Source organism: Cavia porcellus, unplaced genomic scaffold (genome assembly GCF_034190915.1).
Source record: "Cavia porcellus strain 051 isolate PalLab524CR breed Dunkin Hartley unplaced genomic scaffold, mCavPor4.1 scaffold_10, whole genome shotgun sequence".
NCBI classification, from domain to species: Eukaryota; Metazoa; Chordata; class Mammalia; order Rodentia; family Caviidae; genus Cavia; species Cavia porcellus.
The window spans coordinates 71,579,443-71,605,141 of NW_026947493.1; the positions used below are offsets into that span (position 1 = coordinate 71,579,443).

Below are 25,699 nucleotides of genomic sequence, written 5' to 3' on the forward strand. Positions count from 1 at the left end.
GTAAGAAATCACCAGTCAATGAATTACACATTATCATCTTAGAGATAGTTGCTCAAGTCACAGTATCAAAGCATACAAAGTGAACATTCAGAGAGACTGCAAACAGTGGTGTTCAATGATCCAACCAAAAACATTAATATGGTCAGCTATTTAACACACCTAAACACACTTGCAGTTGTATCCTTTAGAGCACTTTTTTTCCCCTCTCTATATTCCAATTTCTTTACAAACTCTTTCCATAAAAGAATACAATATAACAGAACTGTCAGGCATTCAAAATGAAAAAAAAAAAAAAAAAAAAAAACACCAGGAAAACTTCCTTCCATCACTCACCTTTGTGCCTCACCCTGCCTAAAAGAGTAAAGACGAGATATAAAATATCCAACATTTTAAACAACAAAAAAGTTATGGAATTTTTCCAGAAAAATACAAATCTTCTGTTCAACATAGAGTACACATATTAGGAAACATAACTAGAATATTTCAACCATTATTATATAAGAGCAGAGATGCTGTCTTTTATGAAATCTGGATTGCACATGTCTGGCAAAGAAAAAAAAGATTAATAAACTACAAAAAGTCCACAACTAGTGATTCAAAATGAAAGCTTTCACTACTTATATCATATGTAAATACACATACATACACACTGCTTATAATCCCTTGATCTGCAAAGAGAACTGATACTCTACTGTGAAAATAGTCAGTGGGTAGACATTTTAAAATCCTTTCCCACATGAAAAGATTCCTAAAAAAGATCAGAAGACAATAAAAAGCACTCAATATATAAGAGTTGTAAATCCAGTGTGAACTAGCATCTATTACACAAAGGGAGAACACACAACAAAGTGAGTAGGAAAGTCAAACATTAATTGTCTAGTAACACAGAGGCAAATGTAAGCTCCAAAAATGCACTTTTTCGACTAGAAAAATATGTCTATTATTAGCAGTGATATAAAAATAATTTGGTAAATTTTCACCAAGAAAAACCTGTCTTAATAGTCCATTGAGACCACATTTTGATATCAAAACATATAAATGTTATATGCTTAAATACATCTAAAACAACATATTTTAAGTGCCACAAATCAAATGTTTATTATAAAGGTTATTATATGCAAGGCATTAATAAGTCTAATATTAAGATAAAATATTCCAGTATATTCTGAATAGGTACTGCCTGATTATATTAAAGATTATATTAAAACTCGTTGTACATAAAAATGTAAATTCTGTGTTACAGATTGCATATATTGCTCATTAACAGCAATTATTGAACATTTCAACGGCAAATGCTAGTATTCTGTTCTTGGTTCTATAATCCCCTGTATTATTCTACCCAAAGGCATCTGATAGATAAAGTGCACAATCCAAAGACACTCTCATCTGTCTAAGATAATATGAGGATGTTGATAACGACAACAGCAAATACAGAACTTTTTATTTGCCAAGCACTATTCTGACACTTTATATACATGTACTCTTTAAAGAACTCAGTGACAGGGTAGTTTTCTTGTATCTTTTAATGCAGATGAAGAAATTCAGTCAAATAAGTTACAACCTTGCCCAAACTCACACAGCATGAAACAGAGGCACAATTCAAACCTAGGCTTTCTGGCCCTAGATCCTGTATGCTTTACAACTATAGCTCAATTCTAGCAGTTAGCTACAATTTCAGCTCTTTATTTCCCTATAATCTACTTGCCTCTCTGACTTCATTTCTCATCTGGAAAATGAATTAATAATAGTTCTTAAACTATTAGTTATTGTTGTTATTATTATTGTTGTTGTTGTTGTTAAATCCTCATATGACGGTTAAATGCAATAATACACAGACAGTAATACACCGAGAAAGTGTTTGGCTACAACAATTATTATATGAGTACTGTTTCTACAATACCTACCAAATATTTGACATGGGTTGAAACAAACATCAATGAGTTAAAACTATCACTGAGAATACACCACACAGAATGGTCATAAAAAGTCCTTTACATTTATACTTCTAAAAATGTGGTAATCAAAGAAAACTGGAATTACCAATATTTTCCACTATAAAACAACAAGCCTACTCCAGCCTTGAGGAAAACATATAAACATCTCTTAAAAATTACTCTTCTCAGTCTGTAATTTCTTCTTCATTATTCTCTGTTCTTCCATGCACAAGCAATGCAGTATTAAAAAAATATATCTCACACAGGTAAAGACAAATTCTAACAAGTGCTCTAAGAACGGATGCTATTACATAAGTTTTAACCCAAAAAACCTATTTGGTATTTCAATGTAATTTTCCTACATTCAGTTGGACATCAGGTATTCTTGTAGATTTCAACCAGAACACTACCAAAGAGCAACTAATATGGAAAAAACCAGAGTGAGTCTCCAGTCCAAGAACTATTATCCATCAACATTTAAATTTGCTTCCAATTTTCTGCTCGGACAACATTTTTTTTTTTTTTTAATTTAAGGAGAAAAAGAAAAAAAATAGAAAAAGGGTACAAGTTGTACAAAATTTCAGAAAACATAAACAGTAGGAAATCACTAGTTAATAGATTACATATTGTTATCTTAGAAATAGTTGTTCAAGTTACAAAATTAAAGCATATAAAGTGGACTTTCAAACAGTGAGACTGGAGACAGTTTTGTTCAATGATCCAACAAAACTCAATATGGTTATTTATCTTATACACTTAAATATATATGCAGTTATATTCTTTAGAGCACTTTCTTTTCCTTTCTTTTGTACAATGACAATTACACATTTTGGGTTTTATTACTCCCACAGTTCTTATTACTTTTTTTTGAAGAGAGTAAAACCAAATGTGACATAACAGAATAGAGTCAGTCAAATCAAAAGGATGGACATAAAAGATAATGTAAAAACAAAATACTAGGTGATCAACAATGATTACCATACTGCCTCTTGCTATCTTAAAAAGAATTGCCTATATCATCAGTTATAATAAAATTGAACAAAACAGTAAAGAATAAAACCAAAACACTGGAGACATTACAGGACTTTAAAAGAAGATAATAGTCAACCGGAATGGGCATCATAATAAATCTTACTGTCTTCGCAGTTTTGCCTATACTTTTGAACTTAGTACTATCAAGCAAAACAGAATAGAGGAAAATCAGTCAAAGCAAGATGGGGAGGGCTATACAGGGTTTCAAATCAAGTTAATAGAAAATCAAAGTGGGGTACTATAATGTATCATTTTTTCCCTTAATTAAAAAGATAAAAATAAAGTAAGTAATTTTAAAAAAAGGAGATTGAGATAAAAGAGGGCATAACAACAAAACAGCGCAGGTCAAAGCATAACCATTTAAACAAAATAGTGTTTCACCACAAGACATTCTGACATAAAAGTAGTTACCATAGTGTCTCTTTCCTTGAAATATTTGAGTATAACTTCGTATACTGTAGCACCAAACATATCAAGACAATGTAAAACCATTCAAGAGAATGACAGTATTACAGGGTATTTAGAACCAACTATCAGAAAATGAACAATGGTTTCTGTATAATCTCCTTGTCTATAAAAGTTTTTGCTTATATTATCACATATAATAAAATCCAATAAGATATAACCTGTTAAGACCAATGAAGACAGAAGAATAAAAGCTTGATGGGACTTCAAAGCAAGATGATACTAAATCAGCACTAGCTATTATGATGTCTTGTTTTCTCCAAAATAGCTGTTCCTACCATCCAATCTTCTCTGCCTCATTTCTGTTGAGCTCTTTTTCTGTCATTTGTTTCTCACAACATTTTTGTACAAATCTCACTGTACAATTGTGTGAGATTTCTCAAAGGTTGAAATGAAAGACAACCAGCAGAGGATCCCAAAGTACATACAACTTCAACTGAAAGACATTATTAAATTATTCCTCAAAGTTATACTAATTTGCACTCCTAAGGGTATGAAAGTATACAGTATACATATGACACTGGGGCAGGAAGTGTTATTAATAACACTGATTCCTACAAGAACAAAACCGAATTCATAGTTAATTTGTTCATTATTTGTCTCTCTCTGACACTCCATGAAACTGATAGTAAGAGAACTTTTAAAACAAAACGAAGAACAATGAAAGAATCAACACAGAAAGATCTGACAAATTTGGGGAAATTTCTATGGAAAAAAAGTCAAGAGCAGGCAAAGAAGGGGTCTGAGACAAAAAGACTGATCTAACAAGTAAACTCCAGGAAGCTTCCAAGCTTGGAACTGCGGGGTAAGAGGGCATGTGTGACAAGAGGGATGGAAAGTTTAGCATTTCTGTGGAAGCTGGAAAGAAAAAAATTAAACAATTACTTCCTGTTGCCAATCTGCCCTACTCCCAAGTACATGTAGATTATATGTATTCTGGCATTACTCTTAGAATAAAATAAGACAAAGGAAAAGGGGTGGGGCTAATCTCTAAAGAACTGAATCAACAGCCTTTTGGGCGAGCTGTTGGTGGGGGAGCTTCCCTATAAAAGCAAACTCCCAACTCATTCACTTTCACATTAGGCCTGTCAGTCAAAACACATTGTCCAGTGCTTTCAGTGAGAGCTAGTCAGCTTCCAGTCCCAAAGGCATGAGCAGGGCAAATGAAGTAAGTGAAACAATAGCACCAGAGGAAACAGAAAATAACTTTTTATAAAACCTATTGTTTTTAAATGAATTTGAAAAGTTTTTGCATCCATGTATCAGCATCACTGTTATAGAAAAGAATCACCCAACAAAGTTTATATATATATATATCATACATTTATACATATATATATATATAAATCATGTATATATGTAGATTCATGTATGATATGTGTGTGTGTGTGTGTGTGTGTGTGTGTGTGCGCTAAAATACAAAAATTCAGTTAGAAGAGTCAGGAAATAAAACAGAATGAACTTCTACTCCCCCCACAAAAAAAAGGTACAGAGAGAGACAAAAAAATTTTTGGAAAGTTAACCACTCATTGAAGAAACTACAGGAAGAAATCATCAAAGAAAAATTGCCAAAGCTGAAGAAAGACAAAGTGTTTATTTCAAAAGAAACTACTTAGTGCTAAGTGTAACTAATACAAAGAACTCACATCTAGGCATAACCTTATCAAATATCTTGCTCCTTGTGAAACAGAAGTTTTCAAAGCAGGGTAAAAGCCTACAACAATGGGAAAAAAAATTATTTTCAATTTAAATTCTACATAGCCTACTGACCAAATACAAAAGCAAATTAAAGACATTTTTAGATACGTAAGGACTTGAATAGTTGATCTCTTACTCTTCTAGCACAAAGAAGATAGTTCAGGGAACATACAAAACAAAGGTGAAAAACCAAAGAAAGAGGAAATATATAAGAAAATGATGGCACTAACCAAGGAATCCAGTGAAAAAGAAATCCCAAGGATGCAGCTGTACAGCAGACCTAAAAAGCAATGAGTCTACATTAGAACAAGAAATTAGGAAGCCCTAAAGAACGTCATCTCAAAGAAGTACCATATACATTTCAAGAAACAGATAAAATGAACAGAAACCTAAAAAGACATTCACAAAATGATAGAGACAGCATATTCTGCTTTTTTTCAATATGGAAAAAAGAAGGAAAAACAAAATTATGTAACAACAACATGATTCTAACCTAAAATATGGCAATGATTTTGACCAATTTATTAGCTATGAAAAAAATATACTTAAATCAAATGATAGGTACATTCTCTTTTGGGTAACTTCAGTATTATAGAGGGCCTTTAAAGACAAATATATTTTAGTATACACTTACTCTCTCTTCTAAGATGACCTTTGCCCTCTCTGCTTTGACTGATTCATTTACCCATGCAATTGTTCAACAAATATTTCTTGAGAATACTGGCAAATCTAGATATGCCAAGCCCTGTTCAGAAGCTAGCAAAATGGGGGAGGGGAGCTCTGCCCTTTTAGAGATTGTTTTGATGACTCCTACTCTTCCAAGAATCTGCTAAGCAATTCTTTTCCTCTGAACATTAGGCGAACTGCTTCTCACTCTCCTGAAAGAACTTGTAACTCTTTACATAACTCAATTTAGCTTTTTACATACATATACTTCATATACACCTATTACTTCATCTACTATGTAGACCCTATAAAAACAGCAACATTTATTAGGGTTATTTGTCTCTCTATGAGGTACACTGAGTCTAGATCAATAAACATGTTTTGAATCTCTCAATTCAATGGACAATGTACAATAAAGCTGTTAAGCAAAATGTAGAGTACTATACACATGTTATCTATTACCTAACATATGAGGAAACTGAAGTCCGTGTCAGTTAAATGATTTTCCCATACACCAGAAATCCAGTTTGTACATGAGCCAAAGTTACAATTCATAATGTTGAAAATCTGAACTTACGCTATTTCTAGTATACTACGTTGAAATAAAGCAAGTGGCCAAATCAAAAAATACACCGAAGTAGAGAGAATAACCTTAGGCAGCTTCTTAAAAACGGTTCCAAATATACAATAAACATCTAAGACACAGACTATTTCTTCCATACATGAAAGTATAGCTTCGCAATTATTGAAAGATCACTTTGAAAGCCTCTAATTAAAAATATAATCTTTTAAAAAGTCTCAATTTCACAGAACTGTGCATTCCTATATTGCCATATATATCTGAAAAGAATAAATGTGTGGATGTTACATGGCATGTAATATAAATATTTTTTAATTTCCTAACAAGGAAAACTTCAAACACGATTCTCATAAATATAACTGAACCTTTATTTTTTAACTTGAAAACACTTATCTGCTCAAAAAAATATTAAAAGATGCTTCCATTAATTTAAACTAGTAACAAAAAACATAGATCTCTTTTTCATAAGCAAAAGAAGTTCTATGGTGAAAGTTATCAAGATACACCTTTTAAATACAAGCAAAAAATCAGTAGTGAGGTACTATACAAATTTTGTAAAAATCAGAGAAATAATGCAACAAACATGGTATTTTACATATACAAAAGTTATACACGTTTTAACAGTCCTTCTTTGGTATATGGTGGTATCTGTTCAACAACCACAATACCAAATAGTAGTAGTCATGTAACTGCAATTTATCCACAAAAATATACCAAGTAGATAGAAATAGAACAGCCAAAGAAATGCTTCAATTCAACCAACATTTATCAAAGGCTTACCTATAGCAGTGCCACTCTAGGATATTTCCAAGACAAAAATACTAAAATTATTGGTGAAAGCAACCACAGTTATTCTCCCAAATACTAAAGCTGACTAAATTTGATGTCCAAGTATAGGATAACATAGCTGGGTTCTCTATCAACAGGTTTCACCAACTTAAAAAGATGGAAATACTGTGGAAAAAAGCAGTTATTAAACACTTTGAGCTGTGTTTGAGCAAGTCAGATTACAGAAATCTGGAATTTAAGTCACTGTATTATACTTTAAAGCTCCCTCAATACTTATAAACCAAAAGAATTCAATGATAGTGATTTTTTTACCCATATTACAACCAAGAAAGTCAGAGAAATCTTTCATCATCCACTGGAATATAGGAGTTTCACTTTCATCCAGATTCTATACCACTATCAGCTGTCAGAATTATCAGCTATTACAATTCATAAACACCTTATTTGTCAACTCAGTGATCTGCCCACATCAACTGTTAGTCCTTATACAAATACAATCTCCACCTCTTACTACACAGCCTCAATTACAGCACTGGAAAAAGACCAATTAAACCCCCAAAAATTCTATCCCTTTATCTTTTCCCAAGTGTTTCACAAAGAAAAAGTACAAGTAAAATTTTGAAATTCATTCTTTAATATCTATTCTGACAATAATTCATTTTATAACACTTTAAATAATGTTAAGAACTATAAAGCAAGTCCTGCAAACAGATCAAAAAGACCAACAATAAAAGGCAAAGATAGGCACAAAAAGGAAACAAAAAGCCAACTCAACTTGATTAGTATTCCAAATAAGCAAATAACAGTAAAAATTAAAATAATTACAATTACCACTTACTGGGCTGGTTATGTAACAATATGCAATAAAGACTTATTCTATTAATTAATAAATTACAATAGAGACAATAACCTTCCTGAAAAAATGAGAAATTTTCCAATAGATGATATTTTAAGCTAGACATTCATGAACGCAAAATGACTTAACTGGAAATGAAAAGTTGAGGGAGAGGATAAAGAGAAGACACAAAACCACCAAAATATGAATCCAGCTTTTATTCCAGGAGACAATTCTTACTATGAAAATGAAATCTACGGTACATAAAAAGTGACAAGTTATGTACTTATGCAGGTAGAATGGAAGTAATTAAAAAACATTGCTTATATTTCACACTAAAAACACTTGACACAAGAGGGATTGTTTTGTTTTGATTTTTTTTTTTTTTTGGTACTGAGGATCCAACTCATGACCTCACTCTTGCCAGGCAGGTGCTGTGGCACTGAGCTATATCCTTGGCCCCTCAAATGTTTTTTTAAAGGTATGTAACTTTAAAAATTTGTTTTTTCTCTGTACTGTAAATTTTTAAATTTCAAGAAAACCTATAATTGATCAAAAACAAGCAAGCATTAATAATTTAAACTCAAGAATCATTTTTCTTAATGAGATTTCTTTCTTTCTTTTTTTTTTTTTTTTTTTTTTTTTTTGTCTTTTTCATTTTTATCGGTACCGGGTATCGAACTCACGACCGCCTGCTTGCAAGGCAGGTGCTTATGCCGCTGAGCTAAATCCCCAGCCCCATGAGATTTCTTTCAAAGATAAGCATAATTTCACCAAAACAGTATTACCTTTTTTTTAATCTAGGTGGTATTCCAAGAGTCACTTCTCTTAATACAAATTTTTAAAATTTAAGACCCATTATCAGCCTCATCCAATTTTCTTTCTTCTCTATAATGAATGACATAGTATTTGTAAAAATATAAAGTCTAAATTCAAAAGAAAAGGTTTGAATCAAGTAGACTGAACTATCAAGTCCACTGAGAAAGTTTACTTATAATAACTGTGATCTGAAGTGTAACCGTGTATCTGAAGATACAAAATCAAGCGAACGCAGAAAAAAAAAGTCCCTTCCTCATACCACTCACAAAAGTAAATTCTAACAAAACCTAAGATCTAACTGTTAAAAAATTCAAACTGTTAGAAAAGCCTTTCACTTCTGGTAATGATATACTAGACAATGCAGGCCACTCTCTTGCTGAAAGAACTAAAACGTCTGGACAAAATATATTTAAAAGTCCATCTGAAGACTAATAAAGATACAAAGGCAGTGTCTTTTGTCTGGAGTCAAGATCTGAGAAAAGAAAACCTAAGAGGCAAGCCTAACAACAAGGGCCACTTTTTTCAAGGTATCTAAAAATTATGGAATAAAGATCAAGAGGCTTAGCAGAGCAAGCTTTTGAATGTCTCACAAAACAAAGAGGACAAAGACTGGAAATCAAAACCTGCCAAGAAATTGAATACCATAACATTAAAGGAGTATACCCTATAATGGGAGATCAAAGCCCAAATCCAAGTTGTCAGTATCTCTGATTAGATTAAGGGGGTCTACAGATTGTTAGCTCTAGCCAGTAGGTAGAAGCAGAATGGAAGAAGGTGTTATCATTTGGCCCAAATAATCTCTGCTATATTTTATATAATAGCATTCTTTCAAAGATACTCAGGCAAAAAGAAACAAATATGAAAACCAAGATAAGTAACAGAAACAGACCCACAAGAAACTAAGAAAATGAAGTTTTCAGACAAATTACAGACTATAGTAGGTTCTATGAAATAAAGGACAAGATTTTTAATTTTTATAGAGTTGGAGACTTTTAAAAATAATTAAATGAAAATTATAGAATCTAAAAGCCAAACTAAAATTTAAAATATAGTGGGTGATTTACAGCAGATCACATACAAGAAAAGAAAGAATTTGTGCACTAGATGTGTTAGAAAAAATTACACAGAGGAAAAAGAAAACTAAAAATGTACATAATGAAAGAAAAGAAGAAAAACTAAAAGTATATAATTAGAAACCCAGAAAAATCATGAGAATAGGTCAAAAGTACTTTAAAAGTGATAAAAACTGAATTTTCTAAAACTAAGGATAAATATCAAGATACAGAAACAAGATGTAATAAGAATGCCACAAGGATAAATACCAAGAAAAAAGTACAAGTAAGTACATCAAAGTAAAGAGTTGAAACCCAAAAATAAAAATGTTAAAAGCAAATAGAAAAAAACTATGATAAATTACCATCAACAAAGCAACAGCAAGAAATATCAGTAAAGACAATGGGAAACTACATGATTACGAAATAAATATTTTAAATACTAAATTCAACCGCTAATCTGAAATTCTTTAAAGGGCCATTATATAGCTTAAAAATGCAGCGAAATACATTTTCATCCAAAAATTAGACCTTTTCATCACTTTATCCATATATGAGAAAATACACATAGAAGTTCTAAAGGCAACATGGAAATGTAAAAAGGAATAAAGAGCAATAAAATGCACAAATATACTACACGGATAAATACAAACAATAAAACAGTCACAATTCCTTGTACTATTTTTAAAGTACACACTGAAGAATAAAGCACACAGCAAAAAGCAAAAGAGCACATAAGCACTGAAAGCTAGGAAAAGATTTATTGTTTTGTGACAATTCAACAACTCTGAGAGTGAATTTTATACCTGTTTAATAAATAAATGGCAACTGTTTTACTAGTCATACTTTCAAAAGCTAGCAAATCAGTAACAGCCATGCCTCTGAAATTTAGACGATGAAGATTTAGACAATGAACATTCCCATAAAATGACAAAATATTTACAACGGTTAGGTATTTAAAAACAAAAAAAAAAAGATGATACATATTCTTGAGAACTTGTTTGGAGTTTTAGTAGGGGAGTGCAGCTACTCACATACCCTTAACCAAGGAAACAAGTCTTCTTCTATGGAGGGGAGGGGGAACAGTCATCCTTTTCCACTGACCCGGCCAGCTTCTGGAGGAATGCACATGGGGCACTGAGGGAAGAAGGGGACCCCTCCTGGCTAGCTAGATGCGCTAAATCGACCACGTTAATCAATAGGATGACAGTCGTCTCAGCCAGATTGCCCTCACATCCAATACATACCCTTATATTGCTAACTTTAACAATACTGGTACTCATAAGAGCACGGACAAATAATGAAAAAGGTCTTCCTGATGGAAAAGGAAGATATTAATGCTCTTGAGATCTGATAGGTACTGTCATCAAGATGACAGATTATAAACTTTGGTTCCTGGCCATTCCCTGTGTAGCTCTGGATATTTTTTCATACATGATAATTAGATTTTTCCCATGCCATCCCAGAAACAAGGACAATTGTTATGTGACAACAATTAGACTTGCATAAATATACTACATGGATAAATATAAACAATAACTATAAAACTGTCACATATTTATCCATGTGCAAATATATAAACTCCTCAACATGCTTAGTGCACTGTTTTTTAACAGAATATGAAAGGGTAAAATCTTTCTTGTGATAACTGATGAAGGCAATTTCTGAAAATAACGATCACAAACACATCAATCTTTAAGAACTACATGATACTTTCACAGTTTCTTATTAATGGCAACAAGAAGTGAACTTCTTGGATTAAAGACTTCCTCCACATTCAAAAGAGTAGCATTAACACTTAAAAACGATAAAAAGAAATATTTCAACTGTTTCATTTCTCCTGCTTTTACTTCATATTCCAGTTGATAATCGTAAACACCAAATTCATTGAATTTAGCCCTGAAATGGTTTGAAAATAGTTTTCTAACTAGCATATAATTATTTTCAACTAAAGCACTGTTCTGCCACTTCAGTCATCTTATTTATATAAATGCTAGTTAAGCACCACAGAAATTCTAAAATATGTAATTAGAATGTCACAGATCACTTAATCCATTCTGTCAAAACAGGGATTATTTTAACTTCTGTTTCACATCCTTTACAAAGAAATCCTATTTACTTTAATTTCTCTAACAGACAAAAAAATTAGTAGGATAAATTTACAATATATTTCCCCAAACTTTCAAATGATTCTGGTTAACCACAATTTGACTCAAGAAGTTTAGTACTTTTTTCTGAATGTATTTTACTAAAATATGTCTGACAACATATAATAATGTCATATAGTAGTTGAATTATTGTTCTGCAGAGTTACAAATTACTCCATTATCCTGGCCACTCACATACAAAAAGGTCACTATAGTCCTAAGAAATTATCCAAATAAAGCATATGTACTGCTACCCTATGTAAAATATTTCTAAATACTATACCCCACTTACTTAAGGTTAATACATAACCATAAAAGCTTTTATTAAGTAACTCATCACACATCACTGATTTCACAAAAATAAAAACATAATCTAGCTCTACCAATTTTAAATATCTGGATATTTGTGAAAATAAATGCAAAATATTGCTTGTTTTGTTTTGTTTTGTTTTTGTGGTACTGAAGATTGAATCTAAGACTTTCATACTAAACTACAACCCCAGGGCTTTTTACATTTTTATTTAGAGAGAGGCTCTTGCTAAATCACTAAACTGCTCAGATTGGGCTCCAACTTGCAATCTCTTGTCTCACATTCCCAAATTGCTGAAATTACAAGCATGTCACATATGCCAGCTCAGCTGTTTTTAAATATTCACAAACATGTAATTTCTTTAATTATGTACCAGCTGTTAATTATAAGGGAAAAAATTACAATAAGGAACTATCATAAATATTATGATCTTGAAAAATAAAACTCTAGCCATACTTTATTAAGCTCACATTAATAACACACACACATACACACACACACTGATTCAAATGACATGAAAATTATTATGGTAGTTCCTCAGTGACTTACTAAAAATTATTCTAATAAATAAACAATCATACGATTCTTAAATTTGCCACAGACAGATATGTAGCTGGTTCTCATTCCTCATTCTAGATCTCTTTAACCACTTAAAAGCTTTTCTTTTTCACACTGGTATTTTATTTGTAACAAAACATTACCTAGTCAGATTCTAAAACAGGAATCTTTAGAAATGAGATTAGCAAAACAATTTTAAAATACTTACTGTCTTGTTTCGTAATCTAATTATGTCTGAGACAGAACCAGCTCCACAGTACTCCATAACAATCCAGAGGTCTGTGTTCTTAAAGTAACTGCCATAGTACTTTACAACATATGGGCTAAAGAAACATAAAACAATTACATTTAGTAAATTCCCAAAGAACACTTTTTCGTAATCCCAATAGAAAGTATTTTCAACATTTCATATGTTCCAATAAGTAAACTTAACCTCTATTATACACTGAATTGTCTGTATCCAGAGTTCACCAACTGTATATAATTAGGCTTTAATTCATGGATGAAATTTAACAGGATTAAAAACCAGAGGAGACCCAAATGTTTTGAGTGATTCCCAAAGAAAATAATGCTTCATTTTGGCAAAGGACTTACTACTTAACATAAGGAACAAATGAAAATATTTTCCTTTAATAAGAACATTTAAACATAAATCTAGGATTTGCAGTTAAATACTAATACTCAACTTTAAAACACAGTTATCAATATATAATGGATATAAAACAATTCAAATTTAAAATCATGTATTTATACACACACATCATATATATTTAGATATACACCATCAAAAAGAGAAGGTCAAGAGAAGAATGTCAGGGAAGAACTTCCAGTAGAGCCTGTACAATTTTAGCCAAGTCTTAAAATCAAAAGTAAAGAAGGTTGGATGCAGCTGAACTAAACTACTAGACCAGAATTTAATTTTATCTTATACCTACTGTTCCTCATAACCAATTGCACATTCTTGCTTCCCACTGACATAATTTTCTCTCCCATTCTAATCTATGCCCTGTACAGTTTCAGGTTACTTTCTTTAAAGCAGAAGAAAAATAAGCTGATCACAATACTGTCCTGATTTTAAAAACTCCAATCGCTCTCAATTATCCAAAGACAAAAGTCTGTATCGCTTCATATCATATTTGAAATCTTTTAAAGGCTCCTTCTTTATCTGTGTCTCTTATACTTTCTATCTTACATCATACATTTCCAAACATACTCAGCTTTTTCTAGGTGTTAGGACATAATAGGAATTTAAAATTTTTCACTTGAGGCAGGCATGGTGATGCACGTCTGTAATCCCAGCACTCAGAAGGCCGAGGCAGGAGAATCACTAAGAGTTCAAGACGAGCTTGAACTACAAAGTGAGTTCAAGGGCAGCCTGAACTGCATAATGAGAAACACTGTCTCAACAAGACAAAAAAAAAATTCACTTGAGCTATTTAACAAAAGTATTATTTAAAACAAATGAAACTAACACACAGACTGAGAACTTCAAAGCACAGGAAACACTAAAGTGTTTTTTTACACACATGTCTTTGAGGTATAAGTACTTGTATAGAAATATATAGTAGGAAGTAGTGCTCTTACACCTGCCAAAACCTGTGACAAGTCCAACATCTATAAGTTCTTACGCAGTAGGTCTTTTCAAAGCTTTACAGGTGACTGAAATAGATCCAAAGTAGAGCTTCACTTCAGAAGACAGCCTGCATATCATTCAGAAAAAAATCTTTATATATTATCTTATTGATCAGAATTTTAAAGCAGTGAAATCAAGACTATCTTTACTGAGAAGCATATAAATAATGAGTATCTTATCTTGCCATTTACACCAAGAAATTAATACTGCTAAGGGTAGGATGGCAACTTTTATAAAAACAAAGAACATGTCCTCTTAGAAATGGGTCAAAAGCCAGGCATAGTGGAGCGTAGCTATAATCCTAGCACTTGGGAAGTTGAGGCGAGAGTATCACTTTGAGTTCCAGGCCAGCCAGCCTAAACTACACAGTGAGTTCAAGGCCTGCTTGAACTACATAGTAAGACCCTGTTAAAAAAAAAAAAAAGAATAAAAATAATGCTGAAAAGATTATAAATGATCCATATTAGTGTACAATCAAATACAGAAATCATGTTTCAACAATTCTACATCATAAAATATGCACTCAATCATTTAAATCTATAAAGCAAGTAAGTAGAACTAAATGGTCACATTAAGGACACATACCTGAAAATAATTTTTATCATTTGACATTCATTCACTCTACTTTGGCCAGCCATCACACTAGATGGTTAGTACAAAGCAGTGAACTAATAGACACAATTCTAAACTTCATACAGCATACACACTGCTATTAGAAGTGAATCTAGGGGCTGGGGATTTAGCTCAGCGGCATAAGCGCCTGCCTTGCAAGCAGGCAGTCGTGAGTTCGATCCCTGGTACCGATAAAAATGAGAAAGACAAAAAAAAAAAAAAAAAAAAAAGAAGTGAATCTAAATAAATATAATTATCAACTATATTAAGAACAAAAGGAGATATACCATGAGAAAATTGTAACTTTATTCCACATTCACCATTTTTTCAAATTATACTGATCCTAATTCATCTGAAGGAGTAGCATATATTCATATTCCATAGCAGCTCCTGACTTGGTAAGAACTGGAGAATGTGGGGGAGGGGGATCTGAAAGTAGCACCAGGGATTTAGCTCAATGGCGTAAGTATCTGTCTGGCAAGCATGAGGTTGTGAGTTTGATTCCAGGTACCAAACAAACAAAAAAAAAAATTGAAAATAGACATGGGTGGGTTTCAACAATAAAATGTTGTTTATCTATCAAGTTGCTGTCAATTCCAAAATCCACAGATCTGGAGAAGAAGGAAATGCGCAAACCCCAGATCTTACATGTAAACAGTGGGCTACCTAGTGGTGATCCTCTGATATTTTCTATCATCAACACCCTTTTTATTTTAAAACACTTATTGCATCATCTGTCAATTACTTGACCATTAGCTTTTATCTACCTTCCCCAGAAGAATAAAAGCTCCATTAACATACATGTCAATCTTGCTCTCCATTTTAACCTCAATATCTCCTTTCTCATATGTACAAACTAAATAAGCAATGAATAACTGACCAAAAACACTGATTCAAAAAATTAAGAAGTGGACCTCAACTTAGGCTTCTTTGAACTAAGATGTAAGAGTTGACTATAATTTAGAGCACTCACACATCAAGAATTACCCCTACAAAAGCTCTAAGAATGAACAAATCAGTTTAAAAAACTAAACAAGATGATGAGCACACCTAGACTAAAGTAAGTGTACAATAAAATACAGCACAATGGAGTTGTAGATGAAGGCAAGATACCTGATCATAAAAGACTTCAAAACCAAAGTAACATTGCTTCTACAAGTATGAACAGAGAGAAAAAGTTGAAAAGTTATTTGAATCTATGCATGCAAGAGATTTTAATAAGCATATCTCTTTATTGTCTGCATTTTTAATGATGTGATATATGGAGCCTTGCTGAAATGTGGGACTGCCCCTCTTAAGATGAGCTAATTCCTGCTTAGCAAACAAACCACACTGAAGCATGCCTTTCAGATGGAAAGCCCATACTCCCAATTTACACTCCAAAGTTACTATGCTCTTGCCTTAATTACCCCAGAGCCAGTATCAAGCAAGTAGTGACAACACTCAGGCCCAGAGTTCACTGAAATTACTGTGTTCCAATTAGCCGATCTCTGTGAGCACTGCTTTAGCCTGTCTCACCTGTCCCTTCCCATAAACGTCACAATAAAGGCTCTATCCCGTATTCTCCCCTTGCTAGCTCTGCCTCCTGACTGATCTAGTGCTTCCCTGAATAGTCCTCAGTGTTATGCCCTGCCTCTTTCTTTTGAAATCTGTTGATTTTAACAATATATCTGTTTTATTTTTATTACATTATTTTAATTTTTCCCAAGCCAGTTATCTTTTCATCTGTTGATCTCATTGTAATTGATAATAACAAAATATAACTTTAAAAGAGAGAATTAATTGGTGAATTAAATTAGAATGAGTGTAGTAGAAACATCAAAGAAAACAATTTCAAGAGATGTTTTTAAGATACATTTCACATAACTAGGTAATGATATAAACTGGCAAGTTGGGAATCAGTATACAGGTTTTCTTCTATGCTTGACCCACCATTTCACCTTTTAATTATACACTAGATATACATGAAATGTTAATGCCTTTATTTTTTATCACCTTAAAAAGACCCAGGAATTGTAACTCACTCCTTGTCTACCTGCACTGACACTATGGATTCCAACTGATTTACTCATGTATCATTTTTAAATAATTTAATCAAAAAGCATTCACTGAACAACAGACATGGCCTAGTGGCAGACATTACAGAGAAAAATGGGGAGACTTTAATAACAAAGAAGAAGAGCAGTTCAGGTAATAAGAAACTACAAAAGACACTTACTCAAAGAAATCATACAATCAACTTAGCATTTAAAGATTATCCTGTACAGGATTGTCAGTCCAAAATTAACACACTTCATCCTAGTCAACAAGTGAGCTAGCTAACTGTACAATTTAGATGTTCCAACATCTGTTTCTTCACCACCACACTGAAAATTAAAATGTGGGAATGAAGAGTAAGAGTTTCATCTAAAACACTAGGCTTAGTAAGTACATATTTATGTATATATACATATTCATTTAAAACATTAACTCAGTGATATATATATATATATTCATTTGAAACATTAACTCAGTGATTGTGTACTATAATTTTAAGCAATGTACAAAATTTTAATTCACCGATGCCTAAGAATCTTGACTAATCCACTAAACAGACTTACAAATTGCATCAGAACCCAATTCTCTACGCATGTTAGAAGTGCTAAATACAGGATCACCTATGCCTCTAAAAATTCCACTGGGTAGAAGGACAAAGAAGACACACGTGAAATTACAGACTACACCCAGAAATAGAAGCCTTGATAAGTAGGGGGACAATAATGAGCCATGTTCCATGTCTTCCTCCTGTGCATCCCCACTCAATCTCCAAGTCAATCTCCTGTCCCATTACTTACTTCCTTAACACTTTCAGCATCTTATCTTGTGTCTTTCCTTTTCCATTTTTTTCCTTGTTTTTGGCCCCCTCTCATATCATGCCTTAAGTTCACGTCCTTTCCTCTCTTATCTCCACTTCACAGTTCTTTGTCCTAACAGTCTTCCTCTAGTATCACAACTTAAAATACAGGAGTAAACAGAGAAGTAAGAAAAACAAAGGAAAAAAACTATAAAGCATTGCAAGCTCTTCTTATATATTTGCACTGTTTGGGCAAGGTGTGTGGTAAGGCCTTCAGTGGTACAACCATCCAGCTAGGATACCTAGCATGTGTGAAGCTTTGAATTGAGTACCCAGTACACCTCAAAACTGGAGGAGAGAGGGCAATTTTCTCTTTACATAACCACCACTCAAATTATAAATTATATGGACTAAATTACTAAGTTTAAGCTTCTTACTGAAATTCAAAAGTTCTATTCACAATAGCCAAAATACTGAGTATCCTCAGCATCCATCAACAGACAAACAGATATGCAAACATAGCACAAGTACACAATAGAGTATTATTCAGACATCAAAAAAGAAAGCTGTAGGCGGGGAGGATTTAGCTCAGCGGCATAAGCGCCTGCCTTGCAAGCAGGCAGTCGTGAGTTCGATCCCTGGTACCGATAAAAAGGAAAAAGACTAAAAAAAAAAAAAAAAAGAAAAGAAAAAAGAAAGCTGTACCATTTATGGTAACATGGAATAACCCAGAGGAAATCATATTAAGTGAAATAAGACGGACACATAAAGACAAAAACCACATGATCTTACTCATATTTGGAATCTTAAAAGGTGACCTCATAGATCTGGTGATTACCAAGGACTGGGGCAGTTGAGGGTGCAGAAGGAAAGAAGGGAGATGATGGTCAAAGACCAGAAAATTGCAGCTGGATAGGAAAAACAAGTCCAAGATATGTACTGTACAATATGATGACTACAGTTAACAAAATTAACAATACATTTTTTTCCTTCTGTCCTGAAGACAGAACCTGTGGCATCTAGGACTAACTTACACCCCTGGTCCACTTTCATTTCTGAGAAAAGAGCTTGCACATTGGCCTTAAACTTTTAATCCTCCTGCCTCAGTCTCTCAAATAGATTGGATTAAGGATTGTGCCTCTCTGCCTAAAAATACTGTATTCCTTAAAAATGCTAAGAGACTCAATGGCTAGGTGCTCTCACCACTAAAACAATGAATATGTGAAGTACTGCATATGTTAATTAGCAAGATTTAGTCATTACATAACATACATATACTTCAAAACATATTGTACACAATGTATAAATTTTATCTGTCAATTTAAAAATCAAGTAAATTAATTAAATTAAAAATAAAGTACAACCTATAACGAAACTAACCCAATTGAGAAAGTATTCAATTGAACTGATGGTATATGCTGACCTTTGCTCTTCCTTCTTAAAAAAAGTATAAGGCCAAATAGGTTACAGATGGTAATTAAAACTTAGAAATTATTTAAAAATAAATTTGTGTTCATTTTTACTGCTAAAATGGTGACATTTTAATTTGAATTTCATTTAGTTAGTATACTGCTAAAAGTATATTTTGAAAGTTCTTTCTTGAGCACGTGATACTGAAAATACTAACGGTTAATTTTCATTATATAATTTTTATCAACATCCTCTTACTAGCAATTCACAACTTTATGTGAATAATATAAATAGTGTCTTTATAAAGGCAATGAATATTCTATAAAACCCAAATTGTTTCCAACATAACTCTCAATCACAGCAGTTCAATTTTTGGCTCACCCAAAATCAGAAAAACATATACATAAATTGATACACATTGCCAAATTTTATCACTAACCCACCAAATGTGTTTCAAACTTTTTTGCCCTCAGAAAGAGCTCAAATGGAATCTAATCCAGAAACCTGAGCAAATAGAACAGACAGGGAGAGGCTGTTAAAGAAGAAGCCAGGGAATATCAGTGACACTTCAAACGGGCCAGTTGGAAATGATCTTTTCCTACTACATATCTCATCTCATCTCTCCCCTTGGTCCAAGCGAATCTAACTTGTCCACTGTGGCTCAGCAAGATTACGGTATCCCTGGAGAAGCTTAGCTAGAATCCCCAACAGTGGACAAATCCTCATATTTTCCCCCATCACAGCTCTACAGGCCTGCCAATTCATAGGTCTCTTCCATTCCACCGGAAGCCCCTTCAATATCTAGGACTAGTTCATCCTTATACCTCTCGTGAGCAGCATGTGAGGGTTTACCCTCAAGTGCTGGTACTCAAAACACAATTATTGAATGAGTTAATAAGTGAATAATCACATGCCCTGATTCATAACAACATGTTTCTCTACATTTAGATAGGAGATGTTCCTTCTCTAGAGTGTAAGCATCAGACAGGAAAAGCCTGTGTCACATTAATTAACTTTACCTGGCTGGAAGCACTCACAAGTACTGCGGCCAGCTCTTGTCCCCACTCCTAGGAATGCCTTGAGAGTGCTTCACCCTCAAGTGTTGGGATCTTGCTTTTATGTTTATCAACACACATTTGCTGAACATAATATGATTATATTCCTTGTGGGAAGCTGGTACATTACACATCTTAATTTTTTTCCTTCCTCTTGTCTTCCTTTCTCCCTCCACCTCTAATTCCCCTTCTCATTGGCAAAGGATCTATCTTACTATTTCATACTTTTATTTTGCTCTTTAAATTATTCATACTTAGGTTTCTCATAAGAGAAATCATACAGTAGTTATGCCTGTGGATCTAATTTATTTACTTAATATTATGGTGTCAAGGTGCATCCGTTTTCTTATAAATGACTCAAATTTATCATTCTTTATGGCTGATACGTATATATCACATTTTCTTTATCCATTTACCTGTTGACAAGCATAAAAGCTGTTTCCAAAATTTAGTTACTGCACTGTGGGAGATCCTTTTATAGACACTGTTATAGCCATTCTTCAACAATGGCCCTGGAGTCAGCACATAAAACTCTCATCTCAGTCACTAACAAGTTTCATAATCTTAGATAATTCATGTAAGAATCTCTGGGTTTCCTTTTCTGTACATATACCCACAAAAACAGCTTTCACATATACATTAGCCCCACAAGCCTTCTTATTCAAATAAAATTTATTGGGTTACATAAAAAAGAAAACAGCGATGAAGTTTCTCATTTTGCTCAATTCTTCATTGTTTTAGGACAAAACCTCTAAAAGCAACTCTTTAGAAAAGAGTACAATCTGAATGACTTGATTTACAAGTCTAGTCTATCAGCAACATTCTATGACTTACACATTCAGATATTTATGAAATGCTTAAGTGCTACGCACTGAAGATTCTGTGCAATAAAGCAGATGGGCTCCCTCAAGTACTTATACCAAAATACAGTATTTATCACATGCTTAATATTCACTAAAACAAATTTGTATATAAGATCAAAATATTCCCTCTGGTCTCTTCATATAGTGTAAAAAGCAAGACAATTTGCCAAATATTCAAAACCCTGAATATATTAAAAAGATATTTAAATTCCAGAAATATGTATCTCATATCTCATTTTCTGACCAAAATTTCAGTGTCTTTTGTGTAGAAATTTTCAGTTTTTATAGATTTCTTACGCATTTTTTTATATTCATATTTCAATAACACATCTATATTAATACTAGTCACTGGTAGCTAACATGTAAGGGTCACACGTGCCATTTCTTACGTTCACTTGCTCCTAGCATCTATTAGAATCATTTTAAGCATCTAATTTTGATCCTTCACTTCTATCTGAATTTGAGGATAAAATCTAAAATGCATGAATCATTTTTTGTTAGTATTTGTTTCATCATTTATTTCATTTAACAAATATTTGAGAAGTATCCAATACTCACAAGGTATTCTGCTATACAGTGGCAGAAAAGTTCTAGAATTCTATCCATATTTTCTTCCCATTATATTCTTTACTTTTCCTTAAAAGTTTAAAGTGTGTAATAAGAATAATGCACTGATTTCACCAGGGTTTCATCAACCTATAATGTTCTCTTTATTCCTTAAACATACTGTATGGATTCAGTCTTTCAACCAAAAGTACAAAATTAAGCATTTTAATGGTTCTAAGAAATAAAAATATGATCCCTTCACTCAAGGAATAAAGTGAAGGAAAAGTAATCAAAAGTATCAGAAAAAGGAATAAAGATGATTCTTGATTTTGTTGCTGAAAAACTCAATGGAGAGCTAGGTATATACCTCAGTGACAAGAGTTTGTTCTCATTAAGTTACCAAATTAATACCAAGGTCTGGGAAACCTTTGCAAAATTATATATTTTGATTTGAGGAATAACAGATTTATTAAATTTTCTATTACTATTTGAATGTCAAAGTATGCAACTTTTTGTAGAAAATATGTAACATAATCTAAATATCCCAAGCAAAAATGAACAGATCCAGTGAAGTTAGTCTAAAATTACGCAGTCACTTCATTAGCCAAAGAGCTTGGAATAAGTAGATGCTCTTTAATTTACTAGGGTTACATTCAAAACAACCCTGTAAGTTGAAAATATCCTATATAAGTCAAAAGAAACATTTAACACAGCTAGCCTCCAGATAGCACAGCTTAGTGACCCAGCACAATACAAAGCATCAGTTGTTTCTCCTTGTAATTATGTGACTGACAAGGAGCTGCAGCTCACCATTGCTGCCCAGTATTAAAGACATGGGGTCTCATACCTGTAATCCCAGCAGTTGGGAGGCTGAGGCAGGAGGGGTGCCACCAGTCTGAGGCAGCCAGCCTGGACTACATAGTGAGCTTAAGGCCAGCTTGGACTATATAATAAGACCTTATCTCATCCCCTCAAAAAAAGAAAAGAAAAGAAGGCATTGTTCATTCAGAAAATGATACAAATTCAAACCATAGCGAAAGCATATTGATTTTGCACCATTGTAAAGTCAAAAATCCTAGACAAACCCTAAGGCAATCGTAAATCTGGGACTATTTGTACAGGTTTTATGTATCATCAGGAGAGAAAATATCTCATGGATTTCACAATGCATCCAGCTTCCCTTAAACCACCAACTCTAACTCACCATGTGAGATAAATCTAGCAACGACATTAGCCAAGGGTTTCTGAGAAAACTCTTTTCTGCTTTTCACTTTCTTCTTACTGTCTGGAATATAGACACATTGGGCTTGACGTTATAACATAAAGGAATGTGTAATAAAGAAAATGTTCAGTTTTCCTATTTTTGGACAGACTTACAGATGAAAATCATTTTCTATTGCTGTGTGCTATTTAACATTCTATACTATATGTGTTTTTAATAATTAAAATAGTCACATTTTATGTAAATTCATTTAACGAACATTTACTCAAAATGTGTGCTATGTGCCAGAATCTAGAAACACCACAAGAACTAACATTGTGCTTTCCTTCTTCTGGCTGGTAGTCTAGTTGAGAGAACAAACACGTACAAATAGTCCAATGTGTTAAGTGACAGTACTGACTGATGCATGAGCTGATGTGATATGAAACAAGAAGGAAAAGATAATTTGGTGAAGAAATGGAGAGATGAGAGAATAAAGAGACCTACAGATAAAATTGATAAGCAGGTCACTGGTATGTGCTGTTCTGACAATATCTGCAAAGAGCTATACAGCCAAAAGAAAACCCTACAAAACTATCCTCACCTTTCCTAAAAGATTAGTCTCACCATGGGAAGTCAGGAAAAAAAAAATTTAATAGATGACAAAAATGCATTTTATTATACATTAATAAAATTTATCAAAATGGAAACAAAGAAATAAAACCTCTTCATACCTGTCACATTGTTGCATTATGGAAATTTCTTTGATGATTTCCTGAAGATCTGATTCAACAGGTACTTGTTTAATTGCAACAACTTGGCCAGATTCTTTGTGTATTGCTTTAAAGACACTTCCATAAGACCTAAAAAAAAAAAGTGTTATTATTTTCTCATCAAACATATTAAAGTCTACTACAAATTTTTATACTTAGTATTTTCCAGCTTTTCAAACTATTTACATCGCAAAAAAAGGTATGAAACAAGTTAAGAATAAGACTGTTTCAAATACAAAGTCTTCAAATTAATATGAGTTGCTATATTATGAAGAAAAAAAGACTCATGACTTATTAATTCATATGCAGCATTAAGAAGATATAAATGAGATTTGGAGACCTGCTGAGCTCCCGATAGGTGGGCTGGCCCACACTACCAGCCTAGCCCAGCCTGTTTAGCTGCCACGCCTGGCCATAGGTCTGCAGAGGAGGAGCTGGGCAGATCTGGGGTGCCCTCACTGGCCTCTCTGCATGTCTGGAGGACTCTGGATATCTGCGCCCAGACTGCTGGAGTTCCCTCAGGCTTCCAGGTGCAGTGAAGGAGAGAGGTGGGTTTGAGGCTTCCACATCAGCCTCCCCATTCCCGGCTTCACTTGGAGACCTGCTGAGCTCCCCATAGGTGGGCTGGCCCACACTACCAGCCTAGCCCAGCCTGTTTAGCTGCCGCGCCTGGCCATAGGCCTGCAGAGGAGGAGCTGGGCAGATCTGGGGTGCCCTCACTGGCCTCTCTGCGTGTCTGGAGGACTCTGGATATCTGCACCCAGACTGCTGGAGTTCCCTCAGGCTTCCAGGTGCAGTGAAGGGGAGAGGTGGGTTTGAGGCTTCCACATCAGCCTCCCCATTCCGGCTTCATTTGGAGACCTGCTGAGCTCCCAATAAGTGGGCTGGCCCACACTACCAGCCTAGCCCAGCCTGTTTAGCTGCCGCGCCTGGCCATTGGTCTGCAGAGGAGGAGCTGGGCAGATTTGGGGTGCCTGCATCGGCCTCTCCATGTGTCTGGAGGACAGTGGATATCTCTGCAACCAGGGAGGGTCCACAGGTTCCTGAAGCACTGCGGCCTGTGGTGAGTACCCTAACCCGGCTGTGATTGAAGAACTGTGGAGCTTCCAAGGGGCAGGTGGGCACACAGTGTCCCTGAGGCCCAGCTTGTCTGGAACTGCGGAGTTCTGAGCAGGCAGAGGAGGGCCACTGGTTCTGTAGGCCTAATGGCTTGGGGTAGCGTGGCGCCAGAGTCTCAGTAGCTCCAAACATAGAAGGGGATTTTCAACAGATCCTGAGGAAGCTTTCAAATAACACTTGAAACACAGAAATATAGGAAAATGACAAAACGAAAGACCAAATTACAACCTCAAACCTCCAGCCCATCTCAAGAAACCCTAGGAGCGATGTATACAGAAGAAAATATATCCCATCCACCTCATATATCGGACACAATAGCCACTGAAATTGACAAGCAAATCCAGGAAGCTTTAAAGAAATTCAAACTCGAAATAATCTCCCAGATAAAAGAAGAAATGATAAAAGAAATAAAAGAGATTCTAAATATATCTAAAGAAAACACAGATAAAAAATTGGAGGAACTAAACAAAAAGATAGAATCCCTAGACGAGCAATATAAGAAACAAACAGAATACATAATGCAGATGCACAGAGATATACAGGAAATAAAAAACTCCACTGAAAGGTGTAAAAACCGCCTTAATGAAAGTGAAGATAGAATTTCAGACCTTGAAGACAGGATTGCAGCTAGTGAACAGGAAAGGAAAGATCTTTTGAAAATAACAAGGAACCAGGAAACAACAATTCAACAACTGCAAGACGATGCAAAGAAGAATAACATAAGAATGATAGGGATTAATGAAAGAGAGGGAGACAACATGAAGGATGT

The 25,699-nt window shown here is 33.9% G+C and overlaps 1 protein-coding gene across 5 annotated transcripts in view; it reads right to left on the bottom strand.

The window, feature by feature from the left end:
• The window catches only part of Stk3 (serine/threonine kinase 3), a 318,102-nt gene that overhangs the window by 237,113 nt on the left and 55,290 nt on the right, over positions 1-25,699 (bottom strand). For 2 of the 5 annotated variants that reach the window (XM_063257610.1, XM_063257611.1), the window contains 2 exons: positions 23,773-23,901; positions 13,094-13,208 (listed from right to left, as the gene is read on the bottom strand). In XM_063257610.1, coding sequence (XP_063113680.1) covers positions 13,094-13,208; positions 23,773-23,901 — 244 coding nt within the window. Of the gene's footprint in view, positions 1-13,093; positions 13,209-22,684; positions 22,808-23,041; positions 23,123-23,772; positions 23,902-25,699 lie in introns of all 5 variants that reach the window. The other 3 variants (XM_063257612.1, XM_063257615.1, XM_063257614.1) reach the window with 3 other exon arrangements.